This window comes from Rattus norvegicus, chromosome 1 (genome assembly GCF_021556685.1).
Source record: "Rattus norvegicus strain SHRSP/BbbUtx chromosome 1, alternate assembly SHRSP_T2T, whole genome shotgun sequence".
Classification (NCBI taxonomy): Eukaryota; Metazoa; Chordata; class Mammalia; order Rodentia; family Muridae; genus Rattus; species Rattus norvegicus.
In genome coordinates, this window is record NC_141534.1 from 107,283,760 (window position 1) to 107,302,622 (window position 18,863).

General features: G+C 50.3%; 3 protein-coding genes and 1 long non-coding RNA gene across 10 annotated transcripts; 2 read left to right on the forward strand and 2 right to left on the reverse strand.

Annotated features, from left to right (window-relative positions):
* Positions 1-5,133: 5,133 nt before the first annotated feature.
* Positions 5,134-6,685, reverse strand: Fgf21 (fibroblast growth factor 21). Its single transcript, NM_130752.2, has 3 exons — positions 6,275-6,685; positions 6,074-6,177; positions 5,134-5,553 (listed from the first exon to the last, which is right to left on the reverse strand). Exons 1-3 carry the CDS (start codon positions 6,510-6,512, stop codon positions 5,269-5,271), a joined length of 627 nt encoding a protein of 208 aa, NP_570108.1. The 5' UTR covers positions 6,513-6,685; the 3' UTR covers positions 5,134-5,268.
* Positions 6,686-8,707: 2,022 nt separating this feature from the next.
* On the forward strand, positions 8,708-12,130 carry Fut1 (fucosyltransferase 1). Of its 2 annotated transcripts, none has more exons than NM_031236.2 (2): positions 8,708-9,186; positions 9,887-12,126. In NM_031236.2, the coding sequence occupies exon 2, from the start codon at positions 9,889-9,891 to the stop codon at positions 11,017-11,019; it is 1,131 nt and encodes a 376-aa protein (NP_112515.1). In that variant the 5' UTR covers positions 8,708-9,186; positions 9,887-9,888; the 3' UTR covers positions 11,020-12,126. The 2 variants fall into 2 exon arrangements, with proteins under 2 accessions (NP_112515.1, XP_087450040.1); XM_087593914.1 differs by having other exon boundaries at positions 8,717-9,186; positions 10,025-12,130.
* Positions 12,131-12,872: 742 nt separating this feature from the next.
* Izumo1 (izumo sperm-oocyte fusion 1) lies at positions 12,873-18,674 on the forward strand. 4 transcript variants are annotated; one of them, XM_087582034.1, is made up of 10 exons: positions 12,873-13,133; positions 13,936-14,139; positions 14,758-14,832; positions 15,617-15,703; positions 16,319-16,339; positions 16,587-16,667; positions 16,783-16,883; positions 17,214-17,367; positions 17,671-17,890; positions 18,471-18,674. In XM_087582034.1, the coding sequence occupies exons 2-10, from the start codon at positions 14,064-14,066 to the stop codon at positions 18,646-18,648; spliced, it is 993 nt and encodes a 330-aa protein (XP_087438160.1). In that variant the 5' UTR covers positions 12,873-13,133; positions 13,936-14,063; the 3' UTR covers positions 18,649-18,674. The 4 variants fall into 4 exon arrangements, with proteins under 4 accessions (XP_087438160.1, XP_087438159.1, XP_087438161.1 ...); NM_001017514.1 differs by having other exon boundaries at positions 12,912-13,133; positions 13,827-14,139; XM_087582033.1 differs by lacking the exon at positions 16,319-16,339 and having other exon boundaries at positions 13,827-14,139.
* LOC147996802 (uncharacterized) lies at positions 13,452-18,844 on the reverse strand. 3 transcript variants are annotated; one of them, XR_015651449.1, is made up of 4 exons: positions 18,685-18,837; positions 17,588-17,895; positions 17,265-17,373; positions 13,475-14,223 (listed from the first exon to the last, which is right to left on the reverse strand). It is a non-coding gene; the product is annotated as an uncharacterized LOC147996802 (long non-coding RNA). The 3 variants fall into 3 exon arrangements; XR_015651451.1 differs by lacking the exon at positions 17,588-17,895 and having other exon boundaries at positions 13,452-14,223; positions 18,685-18,844; XR_015651455.1 differs by lacking the exon at positions 18,685-18,837 and having other exon boundaries at positions 13,454-14,223; positions 17,600-17,685.
* Positions 18,845-18,863: the final 19 nt, after the last annotated feature.

Here is an 18,863-nt window from a genome sequence, read left to right on the forward strand (position 1 = left end):
GGCAGAGCGCTTGCCTAGGAAGCGCAAGGCCCTGGGTTCGGTCCCCAGCTCCGAAAAAAAGAACCAAAAAAAAAAAAAAAAAAGAAAATCAAGCCCTTAAACCCCCAACTACTGAGCAATGTCCTAGCCCCTTATTTGCAGCTTTTTAGCACTGATGGACACCCCCAGATCCCAACTTGGGGTGAGTATTCTAGGCAGGGACCCTACTTCTGAGCTACAGCCCCAGGCCCATATGTTTTATAAATCTGCACATAACTTTGCCACCTAATTTATTATAAACAGAAATGAATACTGAGACCACACTCCTTGTTGCTGTCAGCTTGTTAGATAGGCAAAGATCCCAAACTTCTTAGGACATGATTTGTTTGGAAATGAGTGCTTGGATGGCAGATAAGAGTGCTGAAAATTGGGGTTGGGGATTTAGCTCAGTGGTAGAGCGCTTGCCTAGCAAGCGCAAGGCCCTAGGTTCGGTCCCCAGCTCCAAAAAAAAAGAAAAGAAAAAAAAAGAGTGCTGAAAATTAATTTAGCCTTTGTCCCAGCTAACCCATGTACAGAGTTCTCTCTCTCTCTCTCTCTCTCTCTCTCTCTCTCTCTCTCTCTCTCTCTCTTTCTTTTCCCAGTCCTGGGATTAAAGACATGTGCCACTATGACACACAGTAAATATTGTATATTTATTCATTGTAGTATTTTGTGGTAGGACAAGAGATGGAAATAGAGCAAGTAGAAATCAGAGGAAACGGGTGCATCCAATTATGATGTGTGTAACTAACAAAATCAATATTAAGGTCAGGTCCAGGACACGGCAATAAGGGGAGATAAACACAACATGGCCGCATGGCTTGTGGGAGCCGGCTGGTTCTTTCGTTCCTTGCTTGCTTGGTCTTGATAAGTCATCCAGGCTGACCTCCAGTAGGATGCTTTCAGGTCAGCCTCCAGGCCCACCCAAAAGGATCCAGTCATAAAGCCCTGATACATGACAAAGCAGCTGATCTGAACCTGAGACCAGCTCTGTATGATACTATGTAACACAAGGAGCTGTATTGAAATGATTGGATAAAGTGAGCATATTCAAAAGGCAAATTTGTGTGGACCTCCTAATTGCTCAGTGCCTCACAGACCCTGAAGACCTCCAACTGTTTCAAGGACCCAGAGAGTGGTAGAGTCTGGTGAGCCGGCTTCTTAGTTCAGTCGGCTACCTTATCTTGGTCTCATGTGGTCCAAGAGTTACAGAGCTTGCCACAGTCTCTTTTGTCCTGAAGATGTAGTTTAAGTGATAGAGTATTCGTCTGTCATGTGTGAAACCCTCCGTTCCTTCTCCAGCACTATAGAAACCCTGTGTTATGCACACCTGTCTCAGTATTTACATTTTGGGCACAGGACGCTCTGGAATTTAAGGCCATCCTCAGCTATATAACAAGTTCAAGGTTAGCCTGGGCTGCATGAGTCCTTGCCTCAAAAAAAAAAAAAAAAACAAACAAAAAAAAAAACAAAAAACAAAAAAAAAACCAGTAAAAAATAAATAAAATAAAAAGAGCAGGGCTAAGTGGTGCACAGCACTTGCTACACTTTCCAGGGAGTGTGCCTCCATGAGTCTGCATCCAGAAATTTCTACCTCAGTCCAGTTCCCCACCAGTGTCCCAATCCCCGGTAGCTTTGTTTTTAGGAGATCTGATACCCTTTTCTGGCCTCAGAGGTACCTGTACAAATGAGTACAAAGCCAAATAAAGACACACACATGGGGTTGGGGATTTAGCTCAGTGGTAGAGCACTTGCCTAGCAAGCGCAAGGCCCTGGGTTTGGTCCCCAGCTCCGAAAAAAAAGAAAAAAAGAGAGAGAGAGAGAGAGACTGGAGAGATGGCTCAGTGGTTAAGAGCACTGACTGCTCTTCCAGAGGTCCTGAGTTCAAATCCCAGCAACTACATGGTGGCTCACAACCATCTGTAATGAGATCTGGTGCCCTCTTCTGGTGTGTCTGATGACAGCTACAGCATATATATATATATATATATATATATATATATATATATATATATATATATTTTTTTTTTTTTTTTTTTTTGAGCTGAGGACCGAACCCAGGGCCTTGTGCTTGCTAGGCAAGGGCTCTACCACTGAGCTAAATCCCCCAACCCCAGCGTACTCATATATAATAAATAAATAAATCTTTAAAAAAAACAACTTTTCAAAAAACATTAAAAGACATCCCGGGGCTGGTGATAGGGCTCAGTGGGAAGAGGCACTTGCTGCTAAGCCTGACAAACTGAATTTGATCATCGGGACTCACGGTAGAAGGAGAGGGCTGACTCCTCCGAGTTGTCCTCTGACCTTTAAATATACACTGTGAAAGAACATGGCACTCTCTTCCCAAGGTTGGCCCTGAATTTACACAGCAGAGGATGACCATGAATTCATGGACCTTTTACCTTGTGTCCGCCTATCAGAAGCCACCACTCCCAGTTTAAGTAGCACTAAAGACACTCAGCTCATACTAGGTGAGCACTTCAGACTGAGCCAAGTCCCGGCCTAGAAGACTCTTGATTATACTTACAATGTTCAAATATTTGAAGAAAATAAAAATTGTGAAATTCTTGCCTGGCTATTTTTGGATGTGGAAGTTTGGCAGTGGACTGTTAACGGAAAAGTTAATTCTTTAAAAATTAATTGATCATTAACAAAAACCCAAATAGTCATGCCTTTTTCTTGTCTACACAGAAAACATTAGTCAGATGTGAAAAAGTTTCACCACAATCTTTCCAACAAACGGTGCTGGGAAAACTGGCCCGGAAGCTGAAGGAGTGCATTGCAAACTGAGTTTCCATTTTCCAAATGGGCCAATTTCTTGCCTTCCGTGGTGGCACACGTATCTGTAACCTTAGCACTCTAAAGCACTGAGGCAGGAGGATTTCTGTGAGTTTAAGACTTGCTTGGGCTATTTGAAAGTTCTGAAGATGGGAGGTTTGTCCACCTGTAATCCCAGCACTCAGGAGGCTGAGGCAGGGGGATCTAGGGTTCCAGGCAGTGAACCACACACTGAGAACCTTTCTCACAGCCAAATAAAGAGTTAGATTACACAACAATTTAGTTAGATTACACGGAATTCACTCCGTGTTTCTGAGTGAGTACACTTGCGGTTAGCATGGTAAATTTAATGTGAAGTGTTAGGGGTTTTTTTTTTTTGTTGTTGTTTTTTGTTTTGTTTTGGATACAGATCTTACTATGTAGCACGGTAGCACTGTGCAACCTGGAATTCAGTATGTAGACCAGGATGGACTCAAGTTCACGGCGACATAACTGTCTCTACCTCCTGAGTGCTGGGATTAAGATCATGCACCACCATGCCCAGGTATGTGAAGTGCATTTAATCACAACCTTAAGAAAATCTCCCAGGATAGTTTAATCGTTCTTTTCGTGCCACTGTTGGGTTCTATTGGGTCCACAGCCTCACCATGGGGTGAGGATTATACCCTTGCTTGTCTGTGCACCAGTTGTTACGTGACACATGGCTGCCTGCCCGCCACTGTATTTTCTTTTTCTTTCTTCTTTTTTTTTTTTTTCGGAGCTGGGGACCGAACCCAGGGCCACTGTATTTTTATGACACTGTCGTATTGTCTATGTACTTATGTACTTATTTTTTTTTATGACATCACACGAAGCTCAGTCAAGACTGGGGGGGGGGGAGAGAAAAGCCTAACGGTCCAAGTTTATTATTTCATTCACTGAAGAGGCAGAGGCAGGATGGTCACAAGCTCAAGGCTAGCTTGGTGAGATTGTCTCAAAATAAAAAGCAAAACCAGAAAGCTGAGGTGTGACAGAACAGTAGAGTCCCAGTGAGGGGCAGGGGTGTAGCCCATCGGTACATCCCCTGCCTAGAACCCCCCAGTGAGGGGCTGGGGGCGTGGCTCAGTGGTAGAGCACATGCCTAGAATTCCCCCAGTGAGGGGCTGGGAGTGTGGCTCAGTGGTAGAGCCCCTGCCTAGAATCCTCCAGTGAGGGGCTGGGGGCGTGGCTCAGTGGTAGAGCCCCTGCCTAGAATCCTCCAGTGAGGGGATGGGGTGTGGCTCAGTGGTAGAGCCTCTGCCTAGAATCCCCCAGTGAGGGGCTGGGGGCGTGGCTCAGTGGTAGAGCCCCTGCCTAGAATCCCCCAGTGAGGGGCTGGGGGCGTGGCTCAGTGGTAGAGCCCCTGCCTAGAATCCCCCAGTGAGGGGCTGGATGCAGTGCAGTGATTGAGCCCTTTCAGGAACAGGGCCCATGGTTCCATTCTTAGTACTGGAAACAAAAAAGGGATGTGTCCCTTTAAAAAGATATATTACTTTCTTAATTGGATGGGAAAAAAAAGAGGAAAGGAATGTGAAGGTCCTGGGTATGATAGAGGAGGGTGTGTGTGTGTGTGTGTGTGTGTGTGTGTGTATGTGTGTGTGAGTGTGTGTGTGTGTGTGTGTGTATGTAGGGGCATTTGGGAGAGTTCAGAGTGAATGTGACCAGAACAGACTGAGCTGTGCATGCGAGGAGAAGGGGAGGGGAAAGGGGAGGGGTACCAGGTGTAGCAGTCGGGAGGCCAAAGGGACAGAGAGCGGGTAACCACGATTGTTGGATTGGATAGGGAAGAGCAGCAGAGCCCCTGGGTTTGAGAGTCAGGGCCGAGTTCAGGGTATGCCAGCCAGGAGGACCCTGTAACAGTTAAGGACTGAGGGATGCTGGGAGAAAACCTGGTGGCCAGGTCCTCTTTGATATGTCAAATAGGGCCCTCAGCAGCTTGTCCCAGGGTTGACAGCTCCTAGAGATGCAACTTTATCTAGAAATAGGAGTCAGGCGTGGTGTTGCACACTACTAATTCCAGCACCAGGGAGGCAGAGGCAAGCAGATGAATGTGATTTCCAAGCCAGCCTGGTCTACAAAGGTACAAGCTATCTGGGGCTACATAGTGAGACCCTGTATCAAAACAAAACGAAGCAAAACAAACAAACAAACAAACAAACAAACAAACAAAAAACCCCACCAGAACAGAACAGTTTCCAAACACTAAACAACCTGTGGTTCCAGGGATGCTTTATCAGAGCCCAAAATGATGGACAGTGGGGAATGGCAGGTTAAGGGAGGGTCTCAGGTTCAAACACAGGAAACATATTTCCGTTCTTAACAAACAAAATTTTCTTTCAGACTCTTTATTATTCCAAGTAAGAAAAAAAACTTTAAAATAAATAAATAAGATAAATACCCATAATAAATAAGAGGAAACCTAAAGAGAAACATGCCTAGAATCGGGAAGATTCAAGATGCATAGCTGGGGCTTCGGCCTTGCAAAGGCTCTACCATGCTCAGGGGGTCGGAGGAACCCACATCTGGGGGCTCTGGGGGAAGGACTCCTGGTTGCTCTTGGGGCTCGTGGGGCAGGCCTGGCATGGGCAGGAAGCGCACAGGTCCCCGGGTTGCTGGATCCTGGGAGTCCTTCTGGGGCAGACGCAGGGGCAGGCCATGGGCCTCAGACTGGTACACATTGTATCCGTCCTTAAGCAGCAGCTCTCTGAAACTGCAGGCCTCAGGATCAAAGTGAGGCTGAGGGGCAGAGAAAACACTCAGAGACAGGCAGTACATTTCTATTTGCCAACCCCTGACTGAATGGTTTCCTCCTCCAGATTCAGGTCCAGCCTCAGCCTCTTCTCTCAGACCCAGGATCAAGCCCCAGCCTCCTCCCTCAGGCCTGGAGTCCAGACCCGGACCAATTCCATTCACATCAGAAGTTCAAGCCCCAACCCTCTCTATCTGCAGAGGAGCAGGTTCAGGCCCAGCCTCCTCCCTCATTTTTTCTCTGCTTAGGTTGGCATTCTGCCATTCATGTCATTTATTGGTCCTGGGTACCAGAGTGTCTCACTGTCATCAGGAACAGAACTTGTGAGAGGTTAGGTCAGGTACAGGGTTACAGTCCTGACACTTGGTCTCTCTGAGGACCAGTTTGCCCTTCATATATGTCAAGACTTATAGCCAGTGTTCTCTTGCAAACAGACAATGGGCCCATAGCCAAGGGGGAATGCGTTACACATACACCTCTGAGAAAGGACCACAGAAAGAGACTCACCGATCCATAGAGAGTTCCATCTGGTTGTTGGCAAAGAAACCTAGAGGCTTTGACACCCAGGATTTGAATGACCCCTGGCTTCAAGGCTTTGAGCTCCAGGAGACCTGTGAGGCAAAACAAAGACACTCAGGGTCTGTCCACAGCGGCGAGAACCCAGAAGTCTAGCCCTCTCGCCTCCGTGAGGCCCTGTCCCATACTCACTTTCTGGACTGCGGTGTGCTGTGCCCACCACTGTTCCGTCCTCCCTGATCTCCAGGTGGGCTTCGGTGTCCTGGTCGTCATCTGTGTAGAGATACCTCTGTCGGACTTGACCCCCAAACTGGAGGAGGGGGCTGGAGTCAGAGATGGGGTATGCCTCGCACACCCCCAGCAGGAAGACAGGCAGCAGGAGACAGACCCACAGTCCCGGGGCCCCAACTCTAGATTTCATCCAGTCCATCAATGCCGCGCTCTGTGAGAACCCCTGGCCAGCGTCTGAGAAGGCGAGTCAGCTGGAATTGGCTTCTGACTCCGGTGGCCCAGCAGAACAGGTTCAGGTTCAGACTGGGGCTCAGGCAAAGTGAATGCCTGTTTCTCCTGCGTTGAATGCCCAGCTGACAAGACACTAAGGCTGTCTAGTGAACGCAGAAATACCAGAATTTATACCCAGACAGGCCCGCCCACGTGCCCTCCCCACTCCTGACGCGTGATATTTGACACACTTGGCAGGGACCTGAATTCCACCGTGGCCAGGGCGGCCTGGACGAATGATGCAATGGGGGGGTCTTTCCAACAGGGGTCTGAGGGAAAAGGGCTAGGCATAGATCCCTGGGTTTGGGGAAAGAGTGCTGGGGGGTCTGTACTCCTAAATCTAAGGGAGGAGTCTGGGGTCTGTGCTCCTTGGTCTGAGGGAGGAAGGTTGGAGTCTGGAGGAGGCTGGGATCTTCACCTCAGCATCTGAGGGGAGGAAAGATGGGATTTTGGGGTCTTGGATCTAAGGAAGGGTACTTGTCTGCACTCCTGAGTCTGAGGGAGGAGGCTGGGGTCTGCATTCCTGGGTCTGAGGGAGGTAGCTAGGGTCTGCACTCCTGGGTCTGAGGGAGGAGGCATAGTCTACACCCCTGGGTCTGAGGGAGGTGGCTAGGGTCTGCACTCCTGGATCTGAGGAAGGAGGCTAAAGTCTATACTCTTGGATCTGAGGAAGGAGGCTGAAGTCTATACTCCTGGGCCTGAAGGTGGCTGGGGTCTTCACTCCTGGATCTGAGGGAGGAGGCTGGGTTCTGTACTCCTGGGTCTGAGGGAGGTAGCTGAAGTCTACATTCCTGGGTCTGAAGGTAGCTGGGGTCTGCACTCTTAGATCTGAGGAAGGAGGCTAAAGTCTATACTCCTGGGTCTGAAAGTGGCTGGGGTCTGCACTCCTGGGTGTAAGGGAGGAGGCTGGGGTCTGTACTCCTGGATCTGAGGGAGGAAGCTGGGGTCTGCATTCCTGGGTCTGAGGGAAGAAGCTGGGTCTGCACTCCTGGGTCTGAGGGAGGAAGCCGGGGTCGGTACTCCTGGATCTGAGGGAGGTGGCTGGGGTCTGCACTCCTGGGTCTGAAGGTGGCTGGGGTCTGCACTCCTGGGTCTGAGGGAGGAGGCTGGGGTCTGGCTCTTGGGTACTATGAAGGAACCAGGGGCCTCAGACTTTCTGTGTAAGCAACGGAGCTTGTGTAGTTCATCCTTTTTGAATTTCAAGGTTCAAGGTGCTTTGGGGATCTGAGGCTTTCTTTAATCATCAGGAGAGCTGCATCAGCCTCCTGTAAGAGGAGTCCTCAGCTCAGCAGGTGGAAGCCTCCCAGCTGGCCACAGGCCAGTCACCCTCACCAACCCCTGTTTAGCATTCAGGTCCTGTGCTCAGCTGCTGTCCTCCCTGATGCAATCCTATTGCTTCTTTCACCAGACACTGTCCTGCACAGGTGCTCCCCAGATGCCTTGGGGGATGGGTAGGATCAGGTTCTGTGAGGGGGAAGAGCTGGATGGTTGCTTGCAGGCAAAGGCATGCTGGGGCAGATTGCTGGGTCTGTAGGAGAAACCCTGAGCAAGGACTCTTGGGAGTGAGACAGGAGGCTGGGCACTGACTCCTAAGCCCCAGGGAGCATCTAGGGGAGGAGACTGGAGAATGGACCTTTAGGTGTGAGGTGGCCATGGGACTCCGCAGCGTGAAGAAATGATCTAATCTTGGGCCAACCCAATGGAACTTCTGAGTTTTTGTAAGGTGTCAAGGCGAGGTTGCAGGCCCGACTCTGCAATTAATTAAAGGGCTCAAGACAACGGGAGGGCCTTTGTCCCTAGCTTCACTAGATGCCTGTCTAAAAAGAATGTTGAACAACTTTTTCTCTCCTTTTGGCCAGAAAAAGCTACCTGCTGTGTTTGCCAGTCTAGAAAGTAACAGCTGGACCCCAGACTTTAGAATTACCACAATGGACGGACTTGGAGCATAGACAGTGTGTGGAGTGTGATATGTAGGCGGCTACAAGTAGAGGCTCAGACTTGGGTTGTGGCAGCTGGCAAACAGGTTCTCCATCCTCCTGGGGAGGTGCGGCGGGCGGGGTTGGAAGAAGGAGCAGGTGCCCAGGCTTCGCTCCGTTGGGGCGTGGCTACTCCCAGAGCATCCAGCTAAGGGAAGCAGAAGTCCCGGCACCGGAGAGGGAAACGCACATGGGACCTGAGCTCCTGGCTTCAGCCTTGCCGCCCGGGCGCTAGTCCCCTGGTCCATACAGAGGATACGGCAGCTTCTGGATACGAACTGGGTTGTCCATCGTGGAGTCAGAGAACCCAGAAGAAGAGACAGGGCCGCAGCGCCCATCCACCTGGGCGGAGGAGAGGGCGCAGGGCCAGGTAGGATGCGGCTCCGCCTCCTGCTACCAGCCCTACCCGAAGGGCGGAGGCTGTGCACCTTGGAACCCTGCCTCTCCCTCTCTCTCTCCCCACGGGTCTCTGAGCCCCAGCCTTCAGTCAGTTTCAGGAAGGAAGCTTGAAGCGGAGGGCTACGGAGCCAGGGCTCCCCACCTCCAAGCGCGGCCGATGAAGGCTACATTTTGGAACTGGAAGCTCAGACAAAAAGAATTCGTTTGCACCACCAGCAAGAAGCTCAGGTTAGTTGGCACTGGGGATGTCATCCCCCCAGGGATGACGAGAGTATCCAGGCCCCTCTAACCCTAACCCCCGTCTTCCTCAAAACATGGAAGCTACCCCAAACCTCTCCCCATTAAGAGTCCCTTCCCTCCTGACAGAGCAAGGATCTCAGGAAACTAAACCAGCTCATGGAAAGTTAAAAGATCCATAGGCCTCTTTCCGGGATGCGGCTTTTGTGAGCTCTCATCTGTGCTTGCAGGAGGCTTTTTAACTATGTAGCTGCCTTGGAGTCATCCAAGCTTTTGTAAGTGACCCCTCAATAGGTTCACCAAGCCAGACATGGGTTGAATCATTCTTTAGTATGTAACTGGTCCCTCTGTGGGGTAGACAGATGTTTGTTCCCGTCTCACGGGAAAAGTTTTACGACATCCAGGGCCTTGGTTTGACGGTTCTAACGTCCCTCCTCTTTACCTGGGCTTCCCCTGGCTCCCAACTACTGCCTGGGAGGCCGAATGTACCCTTAACATAGAGGTGCACCCCAGAAGCCTGAGGTGTGAGGTTCCCAGAAGGCCTCCAGATCTCCCTGTCTTGCAGCCGCTCATTTGCATAGCTCCTGACCCCACTGTAGTTTCTAGAGCTTGAGGAGTCCCAGACTAGGAGTCCCAGACTCGGTGGCTCATACCGCGCGTGCGCCTACTAACTCACCTCTCCTCCCCGTAGCTATGTGGACTCCCAGCCGGAAGCAGCTCTGCCTGGCATTTCTGTCGGTCTGTGTGCTCTCTGCCGGCTCCTTCTTCTTCCACCTGAATGGAGGAAACTTCTTTCAAAATGCTCTAACTTTCTCTGTCCTGTGTCCAGACTATCACCTGCTGAAGTCCCCAGTGGCCATGGTATGCCTACCTTATCCGTCGAACGCATCCAGTGGCTCCCCTTCCTGTCCCGAGCAGTCCTTGCTCTCTGGGACTTGGACAATCACCCCCGGAGGCAGGTTTGGTAACCAGATGGGACAGTATGCCACATTGCTGGCCCTAGCCCAGCTCAATGGCCGCCGGGCTTTCATCCAGCCTGAGATGCATACCACCCTGGCCCCTGTGTTCCGAATCTCCCTGCCAGTGCTGGACCCTGAGGTGGACAGTCTCACGCCTTGGCAGCACTTAGTCCTACATGACTGGATGTCAGAGGAGTACTCCCACCTGGAGGACCCGTTTCTCAAGCTGTCTGGTTTCCCCTGCTCTTGGACCTTTTTCCATCACCTCCGGGAACAGATTCGCCGGGAATTCACCCTGCATGACCACCTACGGGAAGACGCACAGCGCCTGTTGAGTGGGCTCCGGATAGGCCCTGCAGGCATCCGTCCTCGTACCTATGTGGGTGTTCACGTGCGTCGTGGAGACTATTTGGAGGTGATGCCTAACCGCTGGAAGGGAGTGGTGGGTGACCGAGCTTACCTCCAGAAAGCCATGGACTGGTTCCGGGCCCGGCACAAAGACCCCATCTTTGTGGTCACCAGCAATGGCATGAGATGGTGTTTGGAGAACATTGACACATCCCACGGTGATGTGGTCTTCGCTGGCAATGGACAGGAGGGTACGCCGGGGAAGGACTTCGCACTGCTCACCCAGTGTAATCACACCATCATGACTATTGGGACCTTTGGCTTCTGGGCTGCCTACCTGGCTGGTGGAGACACTGTCTACCTTGCTAACTTCACCCTTCCAGATTCAGAGTTTCTGAAGATCTTCAGGCCTAAGGCTGCCTTCCTGCCCGAGTGGGTGGGCATTAACGCAGACTTGTCCCCGCTGCAGGCTCAGTTTGACCCCTGGGAGACAGACAGTCTTTTTAGACTGGCTTGACTCATCAAGGGTCAGCCATCTGTGTCTCTCTGCTTTGGAGTATGTCTGCCATCATCCTGGAGCTGGGGGCACTCATGGCTGGACTTGCAGATGAGCCTTTTGGAGTGCTGGAGTGCTTTACAGACATTTCAACAGGGTAGCATTTTCTGACGGCAGGGGAAGCCCAAGTCAGCACTGTAAGTCACAGTCTCTTCTGACTTTCCTGGCTCACCTTAGAATCTCTGGACAGCTGCTTCTGGGTTAGGGAGGCTAAAGAAAATCCAGACTTACCAGCTGGGCCTCCTGAATTCTTGGAGTCCTTCTAGAATGTTCCTGAGAGCCTGGTCTGGTCCCCATGCAGCACCCTGCAGGGCCCTTCCAAGACTCTAGACAGTGAAGAATTTAATGACGGTGGATGGAAAAGCTCAGTGCCACCTCCTGCTGGAAACACGGAGTGATGCAAACCTTTCAGGAGCCAGATTCTTGTTAGGGAGATGAGAATAATTTGAGCACATATGAAGTCTGTCCAACTCCTTGGCCCCAGAGAAACTTCAAAGACTTTTATTTAGGGTGGGCTAAAAGTGGGCTAGAGGAGAGAACCGCTGTTGAAATGCTCCTTAAGGAGCAATGTTTAAGGTGCTCTTTAAAAAAAAAATTCTAGAAACTTTTTTAAAAAAGAGAGCTTAAAAGTTAAAGAATTATACAAATTAGTCCTGAATTTAGGATCGAGAAGGTTTCTTCTTCTGAAGATGCTATAAGGGATCTGGGATCTGTGTTCTGGAGGTAACCAGGCCTCCAGAAAAGAAGGGTATACCCCTGGGCTCACAAAATCTTAAATCCGGCTTTGAGAAGGTCAAGGGTGAAGGATCAGAAGGTGTTCCAGAACTGTGAGCTCAGCCTAAGTCCCTATAAAACACGGGCTGGAAGCAAAGATGGGACATTTGGCTGACATCAGGTATACTTGATGCTTTTTCAAGAACGGAGAAAGTTTCCTCAGATAGCATTTAATCTAATTGTATTCCCTTCCAAGACCAACTTCTATTCTTCTCAGGGAGTTTCTGTGCCTTTCCCCCAACTTGGCCTGTACAAGCTAGAGAAGGGGGCTGTGAATTAAAGGGCCACATCGCCAATACATGTATCTGATGTTTTTTGGAGCTGACCGTGTAATGCATGTGTGAGTGTGCAACACAATAAAACTGTGTGTGTGTGTGAGTGTGTGTGTGTGTGTCTACCGGGGACATTCATGTTCATGACTCACGGATACAGTAGCTAGTCAGATCTGGTAACCCTTTCTGCAGGACTTGTGGTTCACTTTCCTTTCTCTGAAAACTTCGGTACTGGTCACCAGACCTGTCCTATGTTTTGTCTTATTTTGAGATGGTCTCTGTAGTCCATGCTGGCCTAGAACTCGCTCTGTAGACCAAGCTGGCCTGGAATTCGTGGCAGTCTTCCTGCTTCAGTCTTCCAAGTGCCAGGACTACATGTGTGGGTCACCATGCTTGGATCCAGGCCCCTCCTTATCTGGGCTTGAGGCAAGAAGGGAAGAATATCACTATCAACTATGGTTTCCATGCTTTGGGACAGATCATAAAGAGACGCTCCAGTGCCTTCTGGGAGTTGTAGTCCTAGTTTAGAAGACTCGTTTAGAGACTCCCGCATCTCTTTATCTGGACACCAAGGTTTCTAGTCAACCAGCGGGCACCTTGCGAGAAACCTGGGGTCTCTGAAGACACGAAAGGAGGCTAGAGCAGGTTACCGGCTTCCGTTCCGGTCCGTAGGTGCTGGGAAAGTTCTACGAAGGGACTGCCACCCTATGACGTCATGGTAGGATGGGCGGGGCCTGCTTTGTTGCAATCCAATCAAACTTAAGAGTTGGATTTCTAGCCGGAGGCCTGAGAATTACTTCTAAGGGAATTGGGGTCCCACATGTGGGATGTGGCCCGAGTGTTTTGTGAAGAGGGGACGACAAATGACTCTTGGAGTCAGTAGAAAAACACTAATTTCCTCTCCCAGTCTCCCAGGAACAACTCTTAGTCGTGAGAAAGTATTTTAAAAAGTCCTCAGAACCTGAGCTGGGCGAAGCAGCGCTTGAAGGCTCGGAGTTGGAGAACAGCTATTAAAGGGTGTTGTTTAAGGTACTGGGGGGGGGGCCTGAAAAGAGTCTGTCCTGAAAGCTAGGGGTCTCAACCTTGAGAATAAGTAAACAGGTGCCCCAGAGACTGGAGGATGGCTTTGGAGGCATGATGAAGCTTTTGTAGGTTCAAGTGTCAGCTTTAAGGATTTGGGGTTTAAAATTTTTTGTCCTGAATAGTTTATCCAAGTTGGTAATATCCACGTTGGTTACTTGTTAGATAAATTATTTAATTATATATTTAATTAATTAATTTGGAGACAGTCTCAAGTAGGCCACGGTGGTATTGACTTAGCCTCCCAAGTGCTGCTACCTGTTTTTTTTTTTTTTTTTTTTTTTTTGTTTCTCTGGTTTGACTATTGAATGTTTAGTTTGCGGTGTCACATGTTTTCCGGGCTTGAAAGTCTGAATGTTGATCTATTCTTGGGTTCAGAGTTATATAAGAGTTCGGGGTAGCTGGGGAGTGAGCCCCTGGATTGGAAGTCTGAATGGGGTGAGGATGGAGGTGGTCCTGAGTTTGGGATCTGGCTTAATAGTTTTCAGGGATGCAATGAGGATCCTAAAGTTTGAGGTCCAGGAGTCCGAGTTCACAACTTTGGGTCTTTGATTAACGATATCTCCTTTTACTTGGGAATATCTCAAAGATCCTCATATTGAGCTTTGGAATCCTCTAAGACTGATTTTGGCTTCTGTTTAGCACCCTCCTCCCTGCCCTTGGTTTGGGGTGAGAGAATCCTCCTCCGGCGGTGCTGGCAAGCTGTGCGTTCTGGCCTCCATGGGGCTACATTTTACACTCTTGCTGGCAGCTCTTGCCAACTGCCTGTGTCCAGCAAGGCTCTGCATCATATGTGACCCGTTTGTGGTGGCTGCAATAAAGACTTTGGAGCAGAATTACCTGCCTACCCACCTGGCGCCCGAGCATCACGAAGATGTAATGAAGAGGGTAGAGCAGGAAGTGAGGAACTTCGCTGATCTGCCCTTGAATCAGAATACCTTTCTGGGGGTTGTAGGTAAGGAGGGCAGGCCATGATGCAGACCTCGGCAGCCTGGGAGAAGGGCTGGGTCCAGAAGTCCTCCTCTACAGGTGACAGGGACTGTAGGTAGAATGAAAAAGTGGCTGGGTGTAGTGGTTCACGCCTTTATTCCCAGTACTTGGGAGGCAGAGGCAGGCAAATCTCTGAGTTCCAGGTCAGCCTGGTCTACAGAGTGAGTTCCAGGACAGGCAGAGATACATACTCTCTAAATCTCTATCTATCTATCTATCTATCTATCTATCTATCTATCTATCTATCTATCTATCTATCTATCATGTATCTATGTATCTATCTATGTATCTATGTATCTATGTATCTATCTATCTATCTATCTATCTATCTATCTATCTATCTAATAGATATTAGAAAAGTCTCCGGATATAGAATCATGAAGTCTTTCTCCATAGCTCACAAGTACAGGGTCTAGCAAGTTCGTATGACAAAACTACAACTCCCAGAAGGCAAATTGTTAGGCCTTTAACCAGGTCTCTCTTTGGCCGAGGGCTTCACGGGTATTGTACTTTCTGTGAGGTAGCAAGCCAATGAGCTAGAAAAGCTGGAGTCTGGGGTTCTATATCTGCCCTCCACACACAGATGAGGACACACTGGAACAAGCATCCTGGAGTTTTCTGAAGGATCTGAAACGTATCACGGACAGTGACGTAAAAGGTAAATGTACCCAAGGATATGGGCAGACCCTTAGAGAAATCATGGCTGGTGATAACTTAAAGCAGATGCGAAGATCCGTGTCTCTGCTTGAGAGCCACTCTGGCTCTGCAACTTCTTAGCCAGGTGACCTTGAGCCTGGGGTCTGGCAACTTCCTCAGCCTCAGCGTGGAGGTGAGCGTCTTCCTCTCTCACTGGCCGTGAGGATTGAGTGAAGTAACGCGTGTGCATTTCATAACCCAATGGCAAGCTCTGTGTTCAGTGCTTGGTCTTGTTGTTCTCCCCTGAAGGGCTAGACTATGAAATGCCAGCCCAGACAGGGGGGGCATGCGTGCGCTCCTAGCTACTCAGGAGGTTAAAGCAGGAGGGCTGATTAAGCCTAGAGCTCCAGAACAGCTAGGACAACAGAATGACATCCTTTCTGAGCAAATAAGAGAGTGGCGCTGGTTGTGGTGGGACACACCATTAATCCCAGCCCTGGGGAGGCAGAAGCTGTCAGATCTCTGAGTTTGAGGGCAGCCTGGTCTACACAGAAAGTTCTAGGCCAGCCAGGACTACATGGTAAGACCCCAGAAAAGAGAGAGAGAGAAAAAAAATGAGGGGTCGGGATGTTGGATGTGGTGGTGTACCCTTGAAGATGGAGGCAGAAGGATGAGGTGTTCAAGATAGCCCCCAGCTACACGGTGAGTCTGAGGTCACTTGTCGTGGTAGCCACAGTATAGGGGATGCTAAGCTGTACCTCATCCCTGAGTTTGGGGGGCTCTTCTCTGGCTCTGCTTTCTCCTAGGAGAGCTCTTTGTAAAGGAGCTATTTTGGATGCTTCGTTTGCAAAAGGACATCTTTGCCACCCTTGTTGCACGTTTCCAAAAGGAAGGTGAGGGAAGATGGAGGGCCAGGACACACACACACACACACACACACACACACACACATGCACACGCACACGCACACACACACACACACCACACACACCCTTGGGTTCCTTAACTCTGCCTCCACTCCCAAGAACACCTTGCCCAGGTCCTTCCCTACCTGCCCCACAGCTCCTAAATCTCAGACCTCTCTGTTCAGCATGCACTCCTCCCTTTGGGGCATGGTAGTAAAGCCTGTACTTCCAGGAGGATTGCAAGTTTGAGGCCACCTTGGGCTTAGTGCTGAGATGCTGAGATAGAAGGCCTTTCTGTAACTTAACTCTTGTGACTTGATGGGTGGAGGCAGGAAGTTAAATGTTACAGGTCATCCTCATTGACATAGCAAGTTTGAGACTAGCCTGGGCTACATGAGACTCCTTTCTTTTTTCTTTTTTTTCTTTTTTTTTTTTTTTTTGGTTCTTTTTTTCGGAGCTGGGGACCGAACCCAGGGCCTTGCGCTTCCTAGGTAAGCGCTCTACCACTGAGCTAAATCCCCAGCCCCGAGACTCCTTTCTAAAAACAAGAATAAATCTGATTTTCTTTCTCTTTCCCTCCCTCCTTTCTCCCTTCGGAGGCAGTTTATTGTCCTAACCAATGTGGTGAGTCCAATATGCATAACTTGCTCCTATTGCCCCATGAGCCTCCCCTCTGACCGATCCCTGGACCTCCAACACTCTCTCCAGCTTGGGTTTCTTAGGTAGTGGGCAGTGTTGGGGTTGCATCCTTTTGGTGGGGAGCACTAACAATCTAGACACTGCAAACAGATGCCCAAGGCCTACACCTTGCCACATTCTGTTTAGCACTACCTCTTAGTGGGAGAATACAACTTTAACCTTTGCCCTTCAGGCACGATGTCGCAGACTCTGATCTGGTGTAATAAGTGTGAGAAGCAGATGCACTTCTGTCGGAAATCCATGGATTGTGGAGGTGAGGATGCAACCCAGCGTAAGATCCCAGTGGGGGAGAGGGGGAGAGGCCTGGAAAAGAGGCAGCTGTAGCAGGGCTCTCCCAGAAGTAGCTGCAACCCCCTCCTTCTGCACAGAGCGCCAGATAGAGGTGCATCGCTTGGAAGACATGGTCTTGGACTGCCAGCTCAGTTGGCATCACGCTTCTGAGGGACTTACGGATTACAGTTTCTACAGGGTGGGGACAGCCGACTCCGGTGACCCTTGACCCTAAGTCTGTTAGACCTGTAGGAGCCCCTGGGTGCCCTGCCCTGAACCAGGCCCTCATGGCCTGTTAGAGGTATCCTCTACTGATCCCCAGAGAGATCCCATGCCCTGACCAGGGACTTGCAGCTCCCAGCCACAATCCCGTGGACGGCAGCCAGTCTGATGCCTCCTGTCAGGATTAGGGAGGTCAGCAGTCCTAATTCCTTCTTCCCCTGCACTGAGGCCCCATGACCTTCTCACCCTGTACTCCCCCCAGTTCCCAATTCCCCAGGCCTCTGTGACCCCTTGAGCTTGGGTCTAGGTTTGGGGGAACAGTTCTGAGACCTTGATGTCCAAGGGAAAAGAACCTTACCTGACCAAGACGATGGTGGGTCCAGAGGATGCTGGCAACTACCGCTGTGAGCTGGACACCGTCAACGCTGGTCCCGCCACCATCATCTACTACCATGTCACAGGTCAGTCTGGGGGTTGGAAAAGAGACATTCAGGATGGGAGAAGCTCTGGAGGTGTGGCCTCATCTGTGGGACCTGATTTACTTTGGGCATGGCCTTGTTGTTGGCTATATAACCAGGGTCTGTGCTGAGGGGTGTGGCTTCTCTTAGAAGGTCTGTTTCCCGGTCGTGGAGGTATGGGTTCCTGCCTAACCAGGTTGCCTTAGGCCTCAGTTGGACTTACTGCGGTACCCACGCTCTAGAGAGGATTTTGGGGTTGCTGTTTCCGGCCGCTGCCAGGACTACCCTCTGGCTTTCCTCTGTCAGTATTGCCCCCAAGGTCTGTAGAGGAAAAACCACCGCCGAACATCGTAACCCAGGAGGAGGAAGAGACCCCTGTCCAGGTGATTGTACCGACGCTGGAGCCAGAGCCGGAGCCAGAGCCCATACCTACAGTTACCCATCGTCCAGAAAAAAAATTGAAAAGCCGCCTCTTAATACTGTTGATCCTTGGCTTCGTGGTTCTTGTGGCCAGCGTCATTGCCTCGTGAGCTGTTCAGTGGGAAATTTGGAGGGAGGGTGGGCCTTAGATAAAGTGGGCTTACACGGAGGGAGGGAAGAAGCGTGGGTGCAGTGGGGCAAAGGCATGGACAACGAGATGGGCTTTTGAAAGGAGCATGGCTTGATAGAGGGGTTGGAGGCCTGGGTAAGAGCCTGGTGTGAGGACAGAGGCAGGCTTGATGGAGGGGAGGGGCTTGGTGGAGGGGAGGTGCTTGATGGCAGGAAGGGGCTTGATGGAGAGTGTAGTTTTGGATACGGAGAGATTTAATAGAAGGATGCAGACAAGGGCTTGGATGGATAGATGGACAGACAGACGAGGCTTCAGTGAAAGGGCAGGGCCTGGTGGAGGGAGTGATTTGGAGGGGGCTGGGCTTGGGTGGAGGGAGGGGCTTCCTACAATCTAGTGCTGGCACAGGACAGGAAGCTACTGGGCACCTTCCTTTGGGGCTCACTTAGGAAGACAAGGCTTAATAAACTGTGAAGTTAGGCTTGTGGGGGTTTAGGGAAGTGTGTACTTCACTCAACCCATGACCTCATGTGGTTCTGTGCACCTATGTCTGCCCCAGGGTACTTCACTTTAGAAAAACCAGAGTTAAATCGAAGAACTCAAATGTGGAAAACAAAACCTCTGCGGCAGAATTCAAGTCAGAGGCGGAATCACCCCAAAAGATGGGATCGAGGAAGCTCTCTCAGGCAGAGTTTCACACTGACTCTTCGGATAAGGTTGAGGAAGCAGATAACTAATAAAGATTTGATGTGTTGTCTCAGTATTTGACTTACTCTCAAGGCCTGGTCCTGACTTCTGGATGCACCTCCCGAAACCCCAACTGAGGGGGCTGTAGCTGGAACATGGAGCCTCCCTTTGTAGGCCATGAGTGGTGGGCCCAGAATCAAAGCACAGGCCAGCCCTGCCTCATCTCCTCCCCCAGGCCTGGTCTCCTCACAGGACGCCCCCTCCC

Bases quoted from the DNA above. Each gene is read 5' to 3' on its own strand.
- Fgf21 (NM_130752.2), bottom strand. From the start codon at position 6,512: ATGGACTGGATGAAATCTAGAGTTGGGGCCCCGGGACTGTGGGTCTGT. The intron at 6,178-6,274 runs GTGAGTATGGGA...TTTGCCTCACAG, and splicing joins AGCACACCGCAGTCCAGAAA to GTCTCCTGGAGCTCAAAGCC. The intron at 5,554-6,073 runs GTGAGTCTCTTT...TCTGCCCCTCAG, and splicing joins ATGGAACTCTCTATGGATCG to CCTCACTTTGATCCTGAGGC.
- Fut1 (NM_031236.2), top strand. From the start codon at position 9,889: ATGTGGACTCCCAGCCGGAAGCAGCTCTGCCTGGCATTTCTGTCGGTC.
- Izumo1 (NM_001017514.1), top strand. From the start codon at position 13,905: ATGGGGCTACATTTTACACTCTTGCTGGCAGCTCTTGCCAACTGCCTG. The intron at 16,340-16,586 runs GTGAGTCCAATA...TTTGCCCTTCAG, and splicing joins TTATTGTCCTAACCAATGTG to GCACGATGTCGCAGACTCTG. The intron at 17,891-18,470 runs GTGAGCTGTTCA...TGTCTGCCCCAG, and splicing joins GTGGCCAGCGTCATTGCCTC to GGTACTTCACTTTAGAAAAA.